This window comes from Cervus canadensis, chromosome 5 (assembly GCF_019320065.1).
Source record: "Cervus canadensis isolate Bull #8, Minnesota chromosome 5, ASM1932006v1, whole genome shotgun sequence".
NCBI lineage: Eukaryota > Metazoa > Chordata > Mammalia > Artiodactyla > Cervidae > Cervus > Cervus canadensis.
In genome coordinates this window covers 2,569,701-2,586,293 of record NC_057390.1, presented here as the reverse complement: position 1 = coordinate 2,586,293, position 16,593 = coordinate 2,569,701, and the positions used below count along the sequence as shown (strand labels likewise).

At 50.0% G+C, this 16,593-nt stretch overlaps 1 protein-coding gene across 3 annotated transcripts in view; it reads left to right on the top strand.

Annotated features, from left to right (window-relative positions):
* Window positions 1-16,593, top strand: part of KANSL3 (KAT8 regulatory NSL complex subunit 3) — a 41,386-nt gene that overhangs the window by 20,689 nt on the left and 4,104 nt on the right. For 2 of the 3 annotated variants that reach the window (XM_043467802.1, XM_043467803.1), the window contains exons 6-21: window positions 1,159-1,290; window positions 1,545-1,661; window positions 1,917-2,018; window positions 2,113-2,184; window positions 3,518-3,592; window positions 3,773-3,930; window positions 6,208-6,271; window positions 6,726-6,926; window positions 7,127-7,283; window positions 8,657-8,734; window positions 10,146-10,337; window positions 10,795-10,879; window positions 11,267-11,397; window positions 12,397-12,506; window positions 12,871-13,093; window positions 13,407-13,540. In XM_043467802.1, coding sequence (XP_043323737.1) covers window positions 1,159-1,290; window positions 1,545-1,661; window positions 1,917-2,018; window positions 2,113-2,184; window positions 3,518-3,592; window positions 3,773-3,930; window positions 6,208-6,271; window positions 6,726-6,926; window positions 7,127-7,283; window positions 8,657-8,734; window positions 10,146-10,337; window positions 10,795-10,879; window positions 11,267-11,397; window positions 12,397-12,506; window positions 12,871-13,093; window positions 13,407-13,540 — 2,031 coding nt within the window. The remainder of the gene's footprint in view (window positions 1-1,158; window positions 1,291-1,544; window positions 1,662-1,916; window positions 2,019-2,112; window positions 2,185-3,517; window positions 3,593-3,772; window positions 3,931-6,207; window positions 6,272-6,725; window positions 6,927-7,126; window positions 7,284-8,656; window positions 8,735-10,145; window positions 10,338-10,794; window positions 10,880-11,266; window positions 11,398-12,396; window positions 12,507-12,870; window positions 13,094-13,406; window positions 13,541-16,593) is intronic. The other variant, XM_043467805.1, reaches the window with a different exon arrangement.

The window sequence follows — 16,593 nt, the reverse complement described above, 5'->3', positions numbered from 1 at the left end:
GATGTTAGCTATGGGCTGAACTTTTCCCACCTGCATCACCATAGTAGTTTTTATTCTTATTTCTCAAAAAAATTTTATTTGCTTTTGGCTGTGCTGGGTCTTTCTTGCTGCATGGGCTTTTCTTTAGTTGTGGTGAGCGGGGCCTTCTCTTAACTGTGGACATTTTTACTTTTTGCGGGCAGTATGAGATTCACACAGACATTTCTTTTCAGGGAAGCATCAGCAAGTCTGTAATCTCTATTTACACATCTCTGAGGTCACATTTTTGGTAAATTGTAATGACGTAATGTGGAACCACTGATATGGAGAGCAAACTGAAATTACACAGATTTTTCAGCTTCGTTGGGGGTGGTTAGTGTCCCAAGCCCGTGTTTTTCAAGGGTCAACTGTATACACAGTATAGTAGGCTGTATTACTTGGGGCATAGTAACAAATTTCTTCAATACTCCAGAGCTTGAAGGCAGTATACTAGAAGAAAACGCAGAGTTTTATTTTGTTTTTAACTTACAAAATCAACTGATGTTCGTTGAGGAAATTTAGAAAATACAGAAGGAAAGGAAGAAGCTTCTTCATATCTCCATAAAGTTTATTATTAACATTTTGGCATGTTCTCTTACTGTATTTTTCTTAGAGATGATTTTTATATTTTCTGTTTTACCTTTAACATTTTAGCAGGTGACTTTCCTATATTACTATAAACTGTTTTAAACATTTTAAATTTAATCCATAATATCTGGTTATGTGGATAATTTGCTTGACCACTTCTTGTACATGCCTTTATGTTGTTTCTACTCTCTATTACTGAGAATGAATTTATCTTTTGCTTACCCCCTACCCCCTGTGTGTGTGTGTGTGTGCATGCGTATGTGCGCACATGTGTTTCTGATACAGAGTTTTAGGAAAGGGATAGGAATAAGTTTAAGTCTCTCAATGCATATCACCAGATTGGTTTCCAAAGGACTGTATCCATTTACCTTTAATGATGGAACGTGTGTTTTTAGGCATCCTCTTGTTTGTACTTGTTCTTGTGAGGAAAGTCTGAGAGGCGTCATTGGAATCTGCCCTTGGCTCACAGTGGGGCTGTGTCCTCCCACCTGACCCTGGTATTGGGGTCTCCTGCCTCACACTGGAAGTGTCCTTATTCTCCCTTGCTTCTAGATCCCCACCTTGATTGACCGGATGCTCGTGTCCTCCAATACAAAGACCGGGGCTGCAGGAGCCGAGGCCTTGTCCCTCCTACTGAAGAGGCCCTGGGACCCTGCCGTGGGGGTGCTTTCTCATAACAAACCAGTAAGTTGGACGTCACTATGGCCCGTGAAGTTTGTTTTAGATTCCAATCTAAACATTTGGCATCTAAACCTTGGCAAGAGGATAATAAATGGCGTATTTAACTGTGTTCACTAATAACTGGCCGTGTGTCATGCTTAACATAGTTTCCTGAGCAAATCCACATTGGCGAGGATAAGATAGGTCGTGGGGTACGTGGGGTTCCGTGGGGGAGCCTCCCTCACTCACTGGCTCTCTGATGGGGTCTTACTCTGTAGAGCAAACTCCCCGGCTCTCCTCTCATCCTCATCGCCTCCTCCGGGCCGTCAAGCTCCGTGTTCCCCACCTCACGCCGCCACCGCTTCTGGCAGTCTCAGCTGTCCTGCTTGGGCAAGGTATGTGGGGGGCGGGGGGCGGCTTCAGAGGCCAACGCGGGCTCATTGCTCAGTGCACTTAGTACACTCCTTAGTGTACAGGAAGCGGGGGCCGAGATGCAAGGCGGATGAGCTTGAATGTGGAGCATCCTCCAAGTCTCTGGAGTGCTGATGGTGCTTATCCAGGGTTGGAGGGTTTAGGGGAGGCTAAGCAGACTGGAGAGACGATGATCGGGGACTGAGCTCACGGCCTGGCAGCCTCTCTCTTTCCTTTAGGTCATCCCTGTCGCCACCCACCTGCTGAACAACGGGAGTGGAGTGGGAGTGCTGCAGTGTCTGGAGCACATGGTCGGGGCCGTGAGAAGCAAAGTGCTGGAGGTGAGGCTGCCCTCCGTCAGCTCCCCGCAGCACACCCGCATTCTGCGCCTGGCCGCGGCTCCTGTCTCACTCTCTGCTTTCTCTCCCCACCAAGGTTCACGGCCATTTCCCCCACAAGCCCATCATCTTGATTGGCTGGAATACAGGAGCTCTGGTGGCCTGTCACGTAAGTAACCCCATCTTCTTCAGAGGTTGTCTGGGGATAAGCTGCTGCTGCTGCAGATAGCTACTTTTGAGCCAGACACTGTGTTGACTGCTTTGCCTGCATCCTTGGATTTTAAACTGTGGGAGACAAACTTTGTTTTTTAACTTTATTGTGGAAAATGTTAAGCAAAAATTTAAAGGGAGGATAGACTAATGTAATAAACCCTTTGGGCTCCTTGTTAAGCCCTACCAGAAATCGGCTCAGAGCCAAGATCTTTTTCATCTTACCTCTGCCCATTTTCAGCTCCCTCCAGTTATTCTGAAAAAAAAAAAACACCAAGTATTTTGTTTATATATATTTTAGTGTGTAGCTAAAAGACGCTTACTTCTTGGAAGAAAAGTTGTGACCAACCTAGACAGTGTGTTAAAAAGCAGAGACATTACTTTGACAACAGAGGTCCATCTAGTCAAGGCTATAGTTTTTCCAGTAGTCATGTATGGATGTGAGAGTTGGGCTATAAAGAAAGCTAAGCACCGAAGAATTGATGCTTTTGAACTGTGGTGTTGGAGAAGACTCTTGAGAGTCCCTTGGACTGCAAGGAGATCCAACCAGTCTATCCTAAAGGAAATCAGTCCTGAATATTCATTGGAAGGACTGATGTTGACGTTGAAATTCCAATACTTTGGCCACCTGATGTGAAGAACTGACTCATTTGAAAAGACCCTGATGCTGGGAAAGATTGAAGGCGGGAGGAGAAGGGGACGACAGAGGATGAGATGGTTGGATGGCATCACCGACTCAATGAACATGAGCTTGAGTAAACCCCAGGAGTTGGTGATGGACAGGGAGGCCTGGCGTGCTGCAGTCCATGGGGTCGCAAAGAGTTGGACACAACTGAGTGACTGAACTGAACTGGGCACTGTCTATTAAGGTCAAAAGGGAGAGGTTTTCTTCACATAAGGGATAAGAGCAGCATTTGTATCCTCTTAGTTGCATTTGTTCTTAGTGGAGGAAAAAGGAAGGACTCAAGCCTTGCAAATTGCCATGATGGAAGCATTAAACCTCCCATCCTCCCAGAGGTTCGGGTGGGGTCCCCTGAGGGCCCCAGTTCTCTCAGTGGGGGCTGCTGGTGTAACCAGACATCCTGTGTTCTGTCTTCTTACTGCCCTACTGTGTGGCTGGTACACCTGTGTCGTCGCCTGGGGGGTTGGTTGTGTCATCACCTCGGGGGTCATGTCATCACCTAGGAGCTACAGCAGGGGAGGAGGAGGTGGGACTGGCTGGTGGATTCTGGGTAGGATGTAGCTGTGGTGAAGTCAGTTGAGCTTGAGGCAGACCATGCCATTATTTGCAGGTGTCGGTGATGGAGTACGTCACTGCTGTTGTCTGCCTTGGGTTTCCTCTGCTTACCGTGGATGGCCCCAGAGGGGTAAGCGCGGGGTCTGCGGGTTGCCGGGTCACCGGCAGGCAGGAGGACGGGAGGACGAGCCTGCCCCTCCTAGGTTGCTGCTCAGGGACCACAGCTGCCCGGTGGACTATCTTGAGTGGACTTGCCAGGCAATGTTCAGCAAGTATGAACTGGCTGACTGTAAAACCGGGACCTGTTTAGGATGTGGACGATCCCCTCTTGGATATGAAGACTCCAGTCCTCTTTGTCATCGGTCAGAACTCCCTGCAGTGCCACCCTGAAGCCATGGAGGACTTCCGGGAGAAGATTCGGGCGGAGAACAGCTTGGTGGTGGTTGGGGGAGCTGATGACAATCTCAGGTGGGTGGGGTCCCTGGGCGATGCCAGAGTGCCATGTTGGAAGGATGCTTACAAGGTGGTGATACAACTATGCCCAACCTAGTTCAGTGAAAGGGGGGCATTAAAAAACTTAAAAAAATTTTTGGACTAAGATTTCTAAAATGTTGCAAAAACTGTACCAAAAAATTCTATATAATGTTCACCCAAATTTCCCAAATGTTAACATCTTGCATAACCAAAAAGTAATTATCAAAGCTGGGAAGTTAACATGGATATGATACTGTAATCTAGTTTACAGACTCGGATTTCATCACCATGTCACTGACACTCCTCTCGTCCTGGACCGAGTCCAGATCTCACGTGGCTATCGGTTGCTGTGCCTCCTCAGCCTCCTCTAATGGGGCGCTGCTCCTCAGTCTGTCTGTCATGACCTGGGTACCTTTTAGGAGTGCTGTTTTGTAGACTGTCCCTCAGGGTAGGGTTTGACACTGTCTCGTGATTAGGTTGAGGGCACGCTTTTGGCAGGAATGCATGGGGCTCATGCTCCCTTAGTGTGTCCTCGGGCTGCGTGGTGTTGCTGTGTCTTGTTACTGGTGAGGTCACCGCTGATCACGTAGTTAGGGTAGTATCTGCCAGGTTTCTCTGCTCTTGATGTTTTTCCCTTTGGAGTTAGTCATCATCTGGTGGGGAGAAGATATTTCAAGATGCTGTAATCATAGTCTTTGCCATTGGGCTTACACTGGGGTAGGCATTTCTTTACATTTTCTTCCTTATTGAGGATGAATGTGAACAAAGATTTTATTTGCATTAGGCATCCTTTTATATATTTTGTAGTATAAACAACCAGAGTTTGGAATTGATTTTAGGGGGCCATGTTTAGTCATTGAGATGCCCATTCTTCCCTTCTGGGTCTGCCAGCGGGGCTTTTAGTTACATTTTCATGAAATGTACTGAAAAAGAGATGGTGTCATTTATTGGTGTTGGGTCTTAGGTGTTAGCTTCCTGTGAATGTTTTAACTGAGAGCTTAGGGTGAGTGCCTGTTCCCGCCTGTCCTGTCGGTTTCTCACCCAGAGATCCTCTGGAGAACGCCTCCTGGCCTTTGTCATCTGACAGCTTCTTGTGGACCCAGAGTCTAATCCTTGGGTGCTCGGGGCAATGCTTGCTTGTAAATACATTCTTGCTTGTTAATTCAGACATTCTTACCTGTAGGAGAATAGACTGTTGAGTCGTGGTGAGGGAGTGGGAGGGGTGAAAATGCCTTTTGTTAGAGTCGCATCATGAGGCTGCTTGTGAGACGTATTTGCATGGTGCCGAGGGTGCTGGACTGAGAGTCAGGAAACCTCAGTTAAACCCTTGGCTCCTTTGCTTGGGTAAATCGCTTAAGTTCCGGGACTGGGTGTCCTCATGTGTAATACGAGCATGTTACATGACAGGGTTAGAGGCCAAAAACCAGTGAATTGGGGTCTCAGAATGTGGAGGCTCGGAATGTTGTTCTTCATCTTTTCACTTGGTGGCCTGTTTCTGTCTGTGCTGAGACCCCCCAGGCAGAAGCCAGGGGATTTAAGTCTGGCTTTCGAAGAGGAGAATGCAGCCAGCTGTGGTCAGTTTCTCTGATCGCTTTAGAACTAACCTGTGGCCACCTTTCCTGGTAATCTCATTTCAACAGCACCCAGAAGTCTCAGGGTTTGGTACTGTCTTGGGGTACCTCAAGATGAGGTCTTAGCAATCAGATAGAGTTTACCTGTGAAGCCATAGGCGTAGGACTTCTGGAGTGAACAGTCCCAAGTACCTTCCATGTTTTCTTTGGTTCATTACCTATGTTGCTTTGTGTCATCCCCACAACTCCATGAGGAGGTGTTAGGGTTCCTCATTTTGCAGATGTGGAACCTGAGGTCGGAGAGGTTGCAGACCTGCCTGTAGGCTACCTTTATCTTCCTTCTTGGGTTTAGAAAAGCAACACAGAAGAGAAACCCATTCTTTTTTTTTTTTTTCCATTTATTTTTATTAGTTGGAGGCTAATTACTTTACAGTGTTGTAGTGGTTTTTGACATACATTGACATGAATCAGCCATGGATTTACATGTATTCCCCATCCCGATCCCCCCTCCCACCTCCTTCTCCACCCGATCCCTCTGGGTCTTTCCAGTGCACCAGCCTCCAGCACTTGTCTCATGCATCCAACCTGGGCTGGTGATCTGTTTCACCCTTGATAGTATACATGGAGAAACCAATTCTTATTTACATTTGTTACTGTAGAATGTTTGGAAAGTAAACATTTCCTCTTTTTTGTCTCTTAGAATAAGTAAAGCAAAGAAGAAATCGGAAGGGTTGACTCAGAGCATGGTGGACAGATGCATTCAGGTACACAGTTGCTTTCCGTGGGTTTCTCAGCCGGGCTTGTCTGTAACCTTTTAGGCACGGTCTCCTGGGCAGCAGCATCCTTCTGACTCTGTGGAGGATTGGGTAGCCCCTGGGGCCTCTGGGGGACCTAAGTCATAAGCAAAGAAAAGGGGGAAGGAGGGAGGGGAGGGGGAAGGAGGGAGGGGAGGGCGAAGGAGAGTAATGATCTAACATGTGAGCAAAGTGGGTGGGGAGGAAGGGTTTGCTGAGCAGTGGTAAAGTGTGACCGCCCCAGAACGCCACCCCGCACCCTGGGCACAGGACCTGGGCTCCTGTGGGTCCTGGCTGACAGTAGGGCTTGTGCCGGGCTTTGTGAAGTAGGCGGGACAGCACACTGATTTTGAAGCTGGGGTGACTCCATTTTAGTAGGAACTGTTGGGGAGCTTCCTGAGGCCTGGGCCTCTCCTTGCCCTAGGACGAGATCGTAGACTTCTTGACCGGGGTACTTACTCGTACCGAGGGGCACATGGGCTCCGAGCCTCGGGATCAGGACGCCGAGAAGAAGAAGAAGCCCCGAGACATGGCCCGCAGAGACCTGGCCTTCGAGGTCTCGGAGCGGGGCAGTCGACCTGCGTCACCAGCTGCCAAGCTGCCTGCCTCCCCCTCGGGCTCAGAGGTAATGCAGGCAGATGGGGTGCTTTTGCTGGGGAGTCAGCAGAGTGGGTTCCTGTACTTCCCGGGGAGGGCTGCTGGCCTTGCCAGGCCTCGGAGTTCCTACAGGGAGAATCCCTGACTGGGGAACTCCAGGGGGACTTGATGATTGATAGTCCATCCAAATGACCTTGACTTGGCCCTTGTCCTTCTCAATCTACTCAGGATCTCTCCAGTGTGTCCAGCAGCCCCACCTCCAGTCCCAAGACCAAAGTGACCACAGTGGCATCTTCCCAGAAGTCCAGTCAGATTGGAAGCACCCAGCTGCTGAAGAGACACGTGCAGCGGACAGAGGCTGTGCTGACCCACAGACAAGCTCAAGGTGTGGCCGCCTGGCCCAGGAGCCTCTCTTGGCTTCTGCCTTCTCAGTTGACATCGTGTGGCAATTGGAAAGTATGGGCACCTGCCACTTTTTCCAGACATATTTGTCCATGCAGAATTAGGTTGTAATAAATACCGAGGGCTGTTTTCAAGGGTAAAATATGACACAAGGTCTATGCGTTGGTGTGACTGTGTGTTCCACTAATTATAACCTCGTCTTAGTATTTGGGCAAGTTCACCTTTATGAGCCGACTCCATGTAAATTGGCCTCAGATATTTTTTCTGACTCCCAGTTGGGGAAGCTGTGTCTTCTCTTCAGGCCCAGCCTTTCCTGCAGTCTGGGAGGTCTCCGGGTCCTGCAGACAGGGAGCTGACCGTGCTCATCAGATACCAGGGCAGCTCCAAAGCCTCGTGCCCACCCTTGAAGAGTTAAGATTCCTACACTGGGACTTCCAGTGATGTTTTTCAGGAATCTCTGGAGATAGGTTTTCAATTAGGCTGGGAAATACTTGTTCAGTTGAAGTTAGAGTTTGGAAAGCAGGGACCGTGATGTAAGAAGCTGCCCTGCCCCACTTTGATCCAGTCAGCAGTCCTGAGGTGAGGCCTCTTGGGTCTGGGCCAGGAGCGGGTATCATCCGAGAGTCTCCGGCTGGGGAAGAGGCGGCAGCCAGAGCTGGCTGTCAAGCAGACAGACTCTTCCGCTGCATTTCTTGTAGTGGAGCTGCAGGGTCAAGACTTAGACCGAGGCCCTTTACAAGGTTGCCCGGAGGTGGTTGTGAGTGTGAGTGGATCGATGGAGACACAAAAAGAGGCCAGGCCACTGAGATCCACATGGATGCTCTGTGACCCGCACCTTCCTCAGTGGTGGCCAGAGCCAAGTGGGCACTGTCCCCTTCGGCTTTTGATGAAGAGAGAGACAGCAGTGTGTGATGTTTCTGGAGGCAAAGACTAGTCAAGGCTGGAAGGCCTTCTGCAAGGCTGACTGGGGAGCTGGGTGGAGAACGGGACCCAGAGCGGCACGGAGGAGAGCCACAGCACAGCCGCCTGGCACAGGCAGAGCTCGCAGGCAGGGGGTGAGGACAGCTGGGGTTCCCGGGCCCTCGCCAGCGCCTCGCCCTCCTCTTGGCACTTGACTTGCTGTTGCTCATGGAGTCCGGGCCGTGGCCCCATGAGGCAGGTACATGCATTATTTCCAGTTTATGGATGACTCCAAGGAGCTGCTAAGTGGCAGAATCAGGTTTCAAATCCGTCAGTAATCCCAGGAAGAGCCCCTGTTGACCATTCTTCAGAACATTTTCACACCTTTTCTTACTCCTTCTCTCTCTCCTTTCCCTGGCTGGCTGTGATTCTGTAATTCTTTCTGATTCATTCCAGCTCAGTTTGCTGCTTTTCTGAAACAAAATATGCTGGTGAGGAAAGCTCTTCCTCCCGGCACCTCCTCCTGTCTCTTTGGTGAGTATCACTCCTCGCCTGCACCCTCCGCCTGCGGCTTCTCTCCTCCTCCCTCTCATCTCCTCCCCAGCCCTGCTTCTGTCTTGTCTCTGATCCCCCTGTTCTCTCCACGTCTTTCTCTTTGCTTTGCTGTCCTTTGGCTTACTCCGTAGTCTTTGCTTTCCCCTCTCACTCTGATCGCCTCTCACAGCGGTTTCCCCTTTTGTCCTTTTGTGTCTCACTGTGGTCCTTGGCTCTGCTTCTCCTGTGTGTGCCTGTGGGCATTGACTGCAAGCCTGCACCTCCCTGTGTTTCTCTCCTTGCCTCTGATTTCCTGCTTCCATCCTGGTCTCTGCAAGCGCTGAGCAGCATAACTATTATCTTCTTTCCCTTTTGCCCTCCTCCCTGTGCTGATTCTGGTCAGTGCATTCATCCCCTGAGCAGTCCTTCCTTTCCGCTGACGGCAGCCTCACTGTGGTCTGGAGGTTCCCTGTGGCCCCACACCAGCCTCCCCCATCACTCCCACCTCCCATTTTTCGTGTGAGTCCAGCCCTCTGTTTCCTTCCTCCTGCCTTTCTGCCCCTGATTGCCTATGCTGAGAAGGACTGGTCGTGCTTCTAAGTATAAAGAGGAGGGGATCTGTGAGCAAGGCTGAAGGGTAACTTAACAATCTGGGAGGCTTCGCTCTGTGCAGGATGTGTCTGTTTGATTTGGTGGACAGGGAGGCCCACGTGTGAACAGATGGCCTTTTTCAGTCCTGTTACCACTGACCTGGGGACTAGCCTGTGACGTGGGTAGTAGTAACAGGGTAGTAACGTGGGCCCCTGTTACTCTGTTACTTCAGGGCCGGAACTGTAAAGTCGTCTCAGCTATGATGCCCCCGCGCCTAGTAGTTACTCAGAGCCAGCCTGGAGTCCTGGTGATAGTCCTTCTCATGGTCAGCATTCGGCAAACAGACCCTCAGCCTGGGCCCTGAGGGGACTCGGAGCTCTGGGGACATCTCCCTTGTAGGGAGGATGGAATAGCCTGCTCCTCTGTTGCTTGTGCAGAACGTGTTGGCTGGCCTCTAGCTGTGTGACATGGGGGAGGGCGGGAGGCTTGTCACGTTCTGTGAGTCCGGGAACGCCTGTCAAGGTCCACTGTGGTGAGTCCCATTTGTTCAGCACAGTCAGGATGGCGTCTCCATTCTTTCTGTTTCCACTGACTCAGAGCTCCTTCTTCCGAGCCCAGGACGGGAGAGGAGGGAGCTGTCCTCGGAGAGGGCCATTGTGGAGATGAGCATAGGTGGGCCTGGGTGGGACTGAAGCAGTGGCCTTCTTTGTGAACATGCTGGGCCGGTTCTTCCCACATGGCCATGCCGATGCTGGTCCCAGTCCTCAGTGTCTGTCAGGCTTCTCTGGATCATGAACTTCACCACAGCTCCATGTCTCAGTTCCTATTTCATCAGAGCAAACCGAGGAAGCTGAGAAAGAGGAGCTCAGGGTCCAGCTGAAGCGGCACCATCCCTCCAGTCCCCTTTCTGGCAGCAAGACCTGCAAGCGACCGAAGATCAAGGTGTCCCTCATCTCCCAAGGGGATGCAGCTGGAGGGCCTTGCACCCCTTCCTCAGGGGGCGCTCCAGAAGGTGAGTGTCTCTTGGCTTGCTTAAATAACAACCGACGGGACCATCCCAGAGACACAGCATTGCCCCCTTGGCGGCTACTTGCTGGGCGGCTTCTCCTCTGCCTTGGTGCAGCAGGCGCCCAGAGAAAGACAGCAAGGGTTGCACGTCGGGGAGAGTGGGCAGTGAACTAGGATCAGGGAGGCAGGACAAGGATCAGAGGGAGCTGGGGGTCGTTCACAGCGTCATACTCTTTGTTTCTTTTTGCTTTCAATTAAAGGTGATAAAATATTCCAGGAAGTTTAGAAAATAGAAGGAAAAGATAACCCCCAACTCTTCCCCACTCTAATGTAGAGTTATCCTTCGTTTTTCATCTTTCAGTCTTTTCTAGAATATTTTGCATTTAGTCTGGACTCTGGGACCCTGAAAGCTCAGCACCAAACCGGACTGACCGGCAGCCTTGGGGTTTTCTGTTTTGCAGCCGCAGGAGGGAAGCCCCTCACCATGACGTTGGGACAGGCGTCCACAGGGGCCACAGAACTCACCGGGCTTCTCGCCACAGCCAAGTGAGTCTGTCTGCTAGAATATCTGTGCCCTTCTTTCTCTTCACCTCTTCTCAGGGTCCAGTGAGTGCTTTGGAAGATAGTGGATTCTGGAGCCTGTCTGTCCTGTGAACGTGACTTCTTTCTGAGTCGGGTGTTTTTTCTTTGGGTCAACTCAGAGTTGACTTTTACTTAAAGTTTACGAAGTGTCCTGTAGCTCTTGCTTCAAGACCTGAAGTCTTTCCTTTAGGCCTGACTTAGAAGGACTGGAGGCTGGATTCAGAAGGTGAGACGAAGACACCGAAGTTCTAGCTTTGTGTCCATTGCTGAAAGCCTTGCTGGGCCCCCCATTGGACCCTCCTGCTATTGCCAGGGACCTTTAGGTGACGGAGCTCCTGCCTTTGTCTCCAGGTCAAATGCTTCTGAAGGGGGCGTCTCAGCCAGCCAGGCATCCTCAGTGGTCTCCAGCAGCGCCACGCCCAGTGCCTTGCACACACTCCAGAGCCGCCTGGTGGCCCCCTCTCCTGGTGGCTCCCTCCCAGGTACCTGCTAACTCAGCACCCCTACACCCCGCCCCCATCTCCCAGCCAAGTCTCTCTGTGCTGCTGCTGGAGGGTGGCCCTGGGAAAGCACTGTGGAGCTAGGTCTCAGGGGTGCGCCTCTTAGGCTTGTTGTAGAGGCTTGGCATGGAGTGGTAATTAACTTTGAGGTGGGGGAGTTCGGGGCCTTAACATCTGCAGTGAGTAAATGCCCTAGTCTGCAGGTGATGTCTCTTCTACTGTAAGGCAGGGGTCCCTAACCCACAGGCCTTGGCGGTCCTGCTCAGTGACCTGGTAGGAACTGGGCCCCACAGCAGGAGGTGAGCTGTTGGCTAGTGAGCGAAGTTCCATCTGCCACTTCCCATTGCTTACATTACTGCCTGAACCGTCCCCGCTGCCCCTGCTCCTGTTGTCTTCCACGAAAAGTCCCTGGTGCCAGAAAGGTTGGGAACGCTGCTATAAGGAGAAAGAGCAGGTAGGTTTCCAGCTGCGTTGGTGTTGTTAAGCATATCTGGTTGAATGAAGCTGGAAATGGTGCTGCACAGGGCATCAGCAGAATGAGACATGTTTCTGCCAGGCTGATCCCCTCACCCTGCATTGAAAGGCTAGTTGCTTGAGCCCAGCAGGGTGCCCTGTTCTTCCAGAGGACCTTCCTCTTTGCTCTCAGGCCACTGGACTGTGTGTAAAGGGAAGTCTAAGTCAGGTATTGGATATTCTTTTGGCTTGTAAGTGGGTCCATGGTCGCCTTGGTGTTACTGAACCCATCCAAAATGCAGGCCAGGTGGTTTGGAGCTGGCTGGGATGTGCAGAGTGAATCCAAGACAGTGTATCAGGAATAGTGGGCGTCTGGCGCACATGTGTGCGTTCTGGCACCTCTCTGGGCACCGGAAATGTCCAGGGAAAAGAGTGTCTGTGTTTCAGCTGGTCACTGTGGATGGCGGGCATGGCTGCTCATGAGGAGGTGCCCCGCCCCGTGCTGACGTCTGTTGTGTCTTCTCTTAGGGGCCGCGTCAGCCAGCAGCCTTCTCCAAGGCCTCAGCTTCAGCCTGCAGGACATCAGCAGCAAGACCTCTGTCCTCCCGGCAAGCCCATCCCCTGGGCCAGCCCCACAGGTGCACGTCCGCCTCCCCTGGGCGGGACGGAGGGGAAGGGTGGAGGCCTCCTTGGCTTAGCTGGTTCTGGCAGGGACACTGGGTCAGGGACGGGTAGCCTCTGACTCCACAGAGGGGGACTGCCAGAGGCTAGTGACAGGTTTCTAGATCTCTTTGTATCTTTGCGTTCTTGGTTGTAAAATGAGGATAATGATAGTACCTCCCTCGCAGAGCTGATGTGGGGATTAAATAAGAGAATATGTGGAAATGCCTGGCAGAGTACTTTGCATGGGGTAGGCGCTCAGTTCCAAGCACATGGACCCGCCACACTCGACTGTCGCTGTTGGTTGCAGCTTCTGACTAGCTGGGCTTGTGTGTCCCGCAGGCCACCGGTGTGAAGTTGCCCACCCCCATGCAGAGCCTGGGTGCCATCACCACGGGCGCCAGCACCATTGTCCGCACCATCCCTGTGGCCACCACCCTGTCCTCCTTGGGCGCCACTCCTGGTGGGAAGCCCACAGCCATCCACCAGCTGCTGACCAATGGGGGCCTCGCCAAGTTAGCAAGCAGCCTCCCTGGCCTGGCTCAGATCTCTAACCAAGCATCAGGTGAGTCTCTCATGAGAACTGTGGGGATCTTCCCCCAAGACCGTCTCACCTCACACGGGCAAGGTATGATGTTGAACCCAGTTCCACAGGGTCCTGGCCTTGACCTCAGGGGTTCAGCTCTGAGGTTCCACCCCCAGGGAGCGTGAGAGCACACAGGCTGTTCCTGCTGCTTTTGGGCGTAGGTGACCCAGCTGGGGAGGAGACCAAGACCGGAGGCCGGGTGGGGGGGTGTCACACGGGTGGTCAGGGGGATGCCCCAGGAAAGGGAAGTGGAGGCTGTGACAACACAAGCCTACCACTCTCTGTCTCTCAGGCTTGAAGGTCCCCACCACCATCACTCTGACACTGCGTGGCCAGCCCAGCCGAATCACCACGCTGAGCCCCGTGGGCACAGGAGCAGCTCCATCAGAGGAGCCCACCTCCCAGGCACTGCCCTCCAACTCACAGGTGAGTCTGTCTGGGGAGACCGAGGACTTAGGCTCCAGTGTTGGGCGTCGGGGTCCAACTGGCTGGCTGACTGCAGGAGCTGGGCTGGTAGGCAGGCCCGATGCCCCTCCACTCTCGGCGTTTGCGGCTTCGTTACTGTGGTTGGGTCTTGGGTTTTGTTTTTTAATTGAAGTATAGTTGACGTCCAGTGTGTTAGTTTCAGGTGTAGAGCACGTTCGGTTATATACCTTTTCAGATCCTTCTCCCTTTTAGGTTGTTATAGAACTGTTGAGCATAGTTCCCTGTGCTGTACAGTAGGTCCTTGCTGGTCGGAGTTTGTAGCTTTGAGGCTGAGGGAGTCCTGGGCCTCTGTGCAGCTTCTCTGTAGCGCTCCTGGATTGTGTGAGGATCAAACACGAGCTATGTTCAGCGCCTGGTCAGTGCTCATCTCCTTCCCCTCTCCGCCCGTTTCTGCTCTGTTCTTGGCTTCACTGTGCAGAGGTTGCGTAGGAGCTAAGTGGTGATAGTCTCTGTTTGACTCGCCAGCCTTGGGCCATCGCAGGTCTTTGCGTTCATTGTTGTCTTTTCAGGGCACAGTTAGGTTTTTATAGCTCTTACACAGGAAACCACCATCAGTTTCTCTTAACTGATCTGATTTCCATTGTGACCTTTTCAAGTAAAATGTTTCTATTTTAAATGGTGATCTGAGGGCCACCCAAAGATCAGAGGTTAACAACAACGCACAGTCCTGACTCCAGCAGTGCATGTGCTCTCCTGCGTGTCCAGTTTTCAGCCGAGGCCTCCTGCCTGGGGCCCTGGTGTGCAGGCTTCCGTGGCTGAGGGCTAACCGGTCCCCTCACCGCTGCCGCGCCAGCCCCGCCCTGCATCTGGGCACCGGTGCCCTCCGACCTGAGCCAGGGGCTCTTCTGCCTCTTCCTCCCCAGGGGAAAGTACTGCTCAGAGGTCGTTACCCTGGCTTTGTGCAGAGAAGCACAGGTGATTTAATTTATTTTATTCTCTATTCTTTTTAATTATAAAAGTGATTGCACTTACTTTAAATAATCCAAAAGTTATAGAAATCATTTAATTTGTAAAGTGAAAATTCCCCATGATACCACTCCCAGAGATGATAGCCCCTGTTGGTAGCTTGATATGCATTTTTCTAGATTCTTCTTTCTACAGAATTCATCATTTTACTCTTTTGACAGAAATTAGACCACAGAATATGGCTATTTTGTAACTAACCTTTGTTTATGAAACATGTGGTGTCTTTCCCTGTCCTTTACTTGGAGACTTGTCTGTTTCTTGTCAGTGGCTTTCACTGGGTTAATGTACTAAAGTGTATTTCACCAGTTCCTGTTAGAGAGTTATGTTTTGTTTTTCAGTAAATATTGGTATGGTGACTACCCTTTGTTCGTGATTTTTGTGTACCTCTGGGAGATTTCTATAGGCTGGAGACAGTAAGCTAGGGCCTGTACATCTAACATGTGGCTGTTGTTTAGTCGATAAATCGTATCCGACTCTTTTATGACCCCATGGCCTGTAGCCTGCCAGACTCCTCTGTGCATGGGGTTTCCCAGAACATCTGGCTAGCTGCTGACTAATTGTCCTTCAGAAGGTTTGTTCATTTATAGTTCAAGCCACAGTGATGAGCATACCTCTTTTCCTCCACGTTGTTGATTATGAAAATCAGTTTTTTAATTTTACTAATTTGATAGGTGAAAAGTGAAATTGTTTTAATGTGCATTTTCCTGATTGCTTATGAGGTTGTGTCTTTAATGAATTGCTTGTCATATTCTGTATCTACTCAATTCATAGTAGCTTCATATATGCAGGTGTCTATCCTTTATACAAATACGAAAATATATTATACAAGTTGTACATGCTTTGTTCCAGTTACTTTTTTTTTTTCTGTTGAAGTATTAAGTTGCTTGTCTTTTAATTTTTGTTTCTGGGTCTTTTATCAAACAGACATTAAAAATTGTGTATGTAGTTACATCTTCAGATTCTTCCATTTATGACTCTTAAAGTTTTCTGTTTTAAGAAAGCTCTTCACATTATAAAAAGGATATAACCTTTTTATGTTTTAAAAATTTTAATGTCCAAACCTGTGGTAACATTTGCTTACAGACAGTTTTCCATTTTACCCCCTTTAAACTGGTGGTGCGGTGCGGTGCGCATTGCTGTCCCGCCGTCACCACGCAGCTCCAGAGCTGTCCCTCACCCCTTGCCGAAACTCGGAGTGTGTTTTCTTACATGCCTGTGTCCGTTTGCTTACCTTCAGTTGTTCAGTCCTTTTGGAATTTATTTTAAGTATCAATTATGTTTCTAGTTCCCTAAGATCATCTTTATTCTCTTCTTTTCTTTTTATAAATAATGAGTTTTAAGATTTGTTCATTGCCTTTTTGGAATCAAATGAACTGAATGAGCACAACTATTTCTTTTAAGTCAGTTAAAATGATTAATTACTTTCAAACATTTCCTAATATCAAACTGTCTGAATTCCAGATTAAGTAGTTTGTTCAGTATGTCCTATTCTGTTTTTGTTTTTTGCACATTCCTAAATTTTACTGTACATGTGTAAGAAACAGGAACTTCAGAGGTAACGCATGTCTAGTCTTGATTTACTTTTGTCTTACTCAGGGTTTTGACGTCTATGTCTGTTAGTAAGATTGGCCTATAGTTTTCTTCCTCTCTGCTCTTGCTTTTTGAGGTATGTCCTTTCCTTGTCCAGTTATAGAATATGGGAAACATTTTCTTTCTCATATTCCAAAACATTTATATAGCACAAAAATTACCAGTTTTTTGATTGTTGGGTGGAAATGACCTGTAGGCCATTTGGGCCTGTTTTCAGGCTGTCTTAACCTTTGCTGATAACATGTTGATGCCCAGCTAGAAGACAGATCCTCACGAGTTATGTTCCTTTTCTTTCAGATGGTCCTCTTCAGCTTGCTCTGGCTGGGGGCAGGCGGGGGAACCTAGTTAGAGTTGAGAAGAGAGCAGAAGTCAGCGAGAATTCTTTTCCATGGCTAAATTGAAGGATGGAATAGATATCTGACTTCTACTTGATGGTA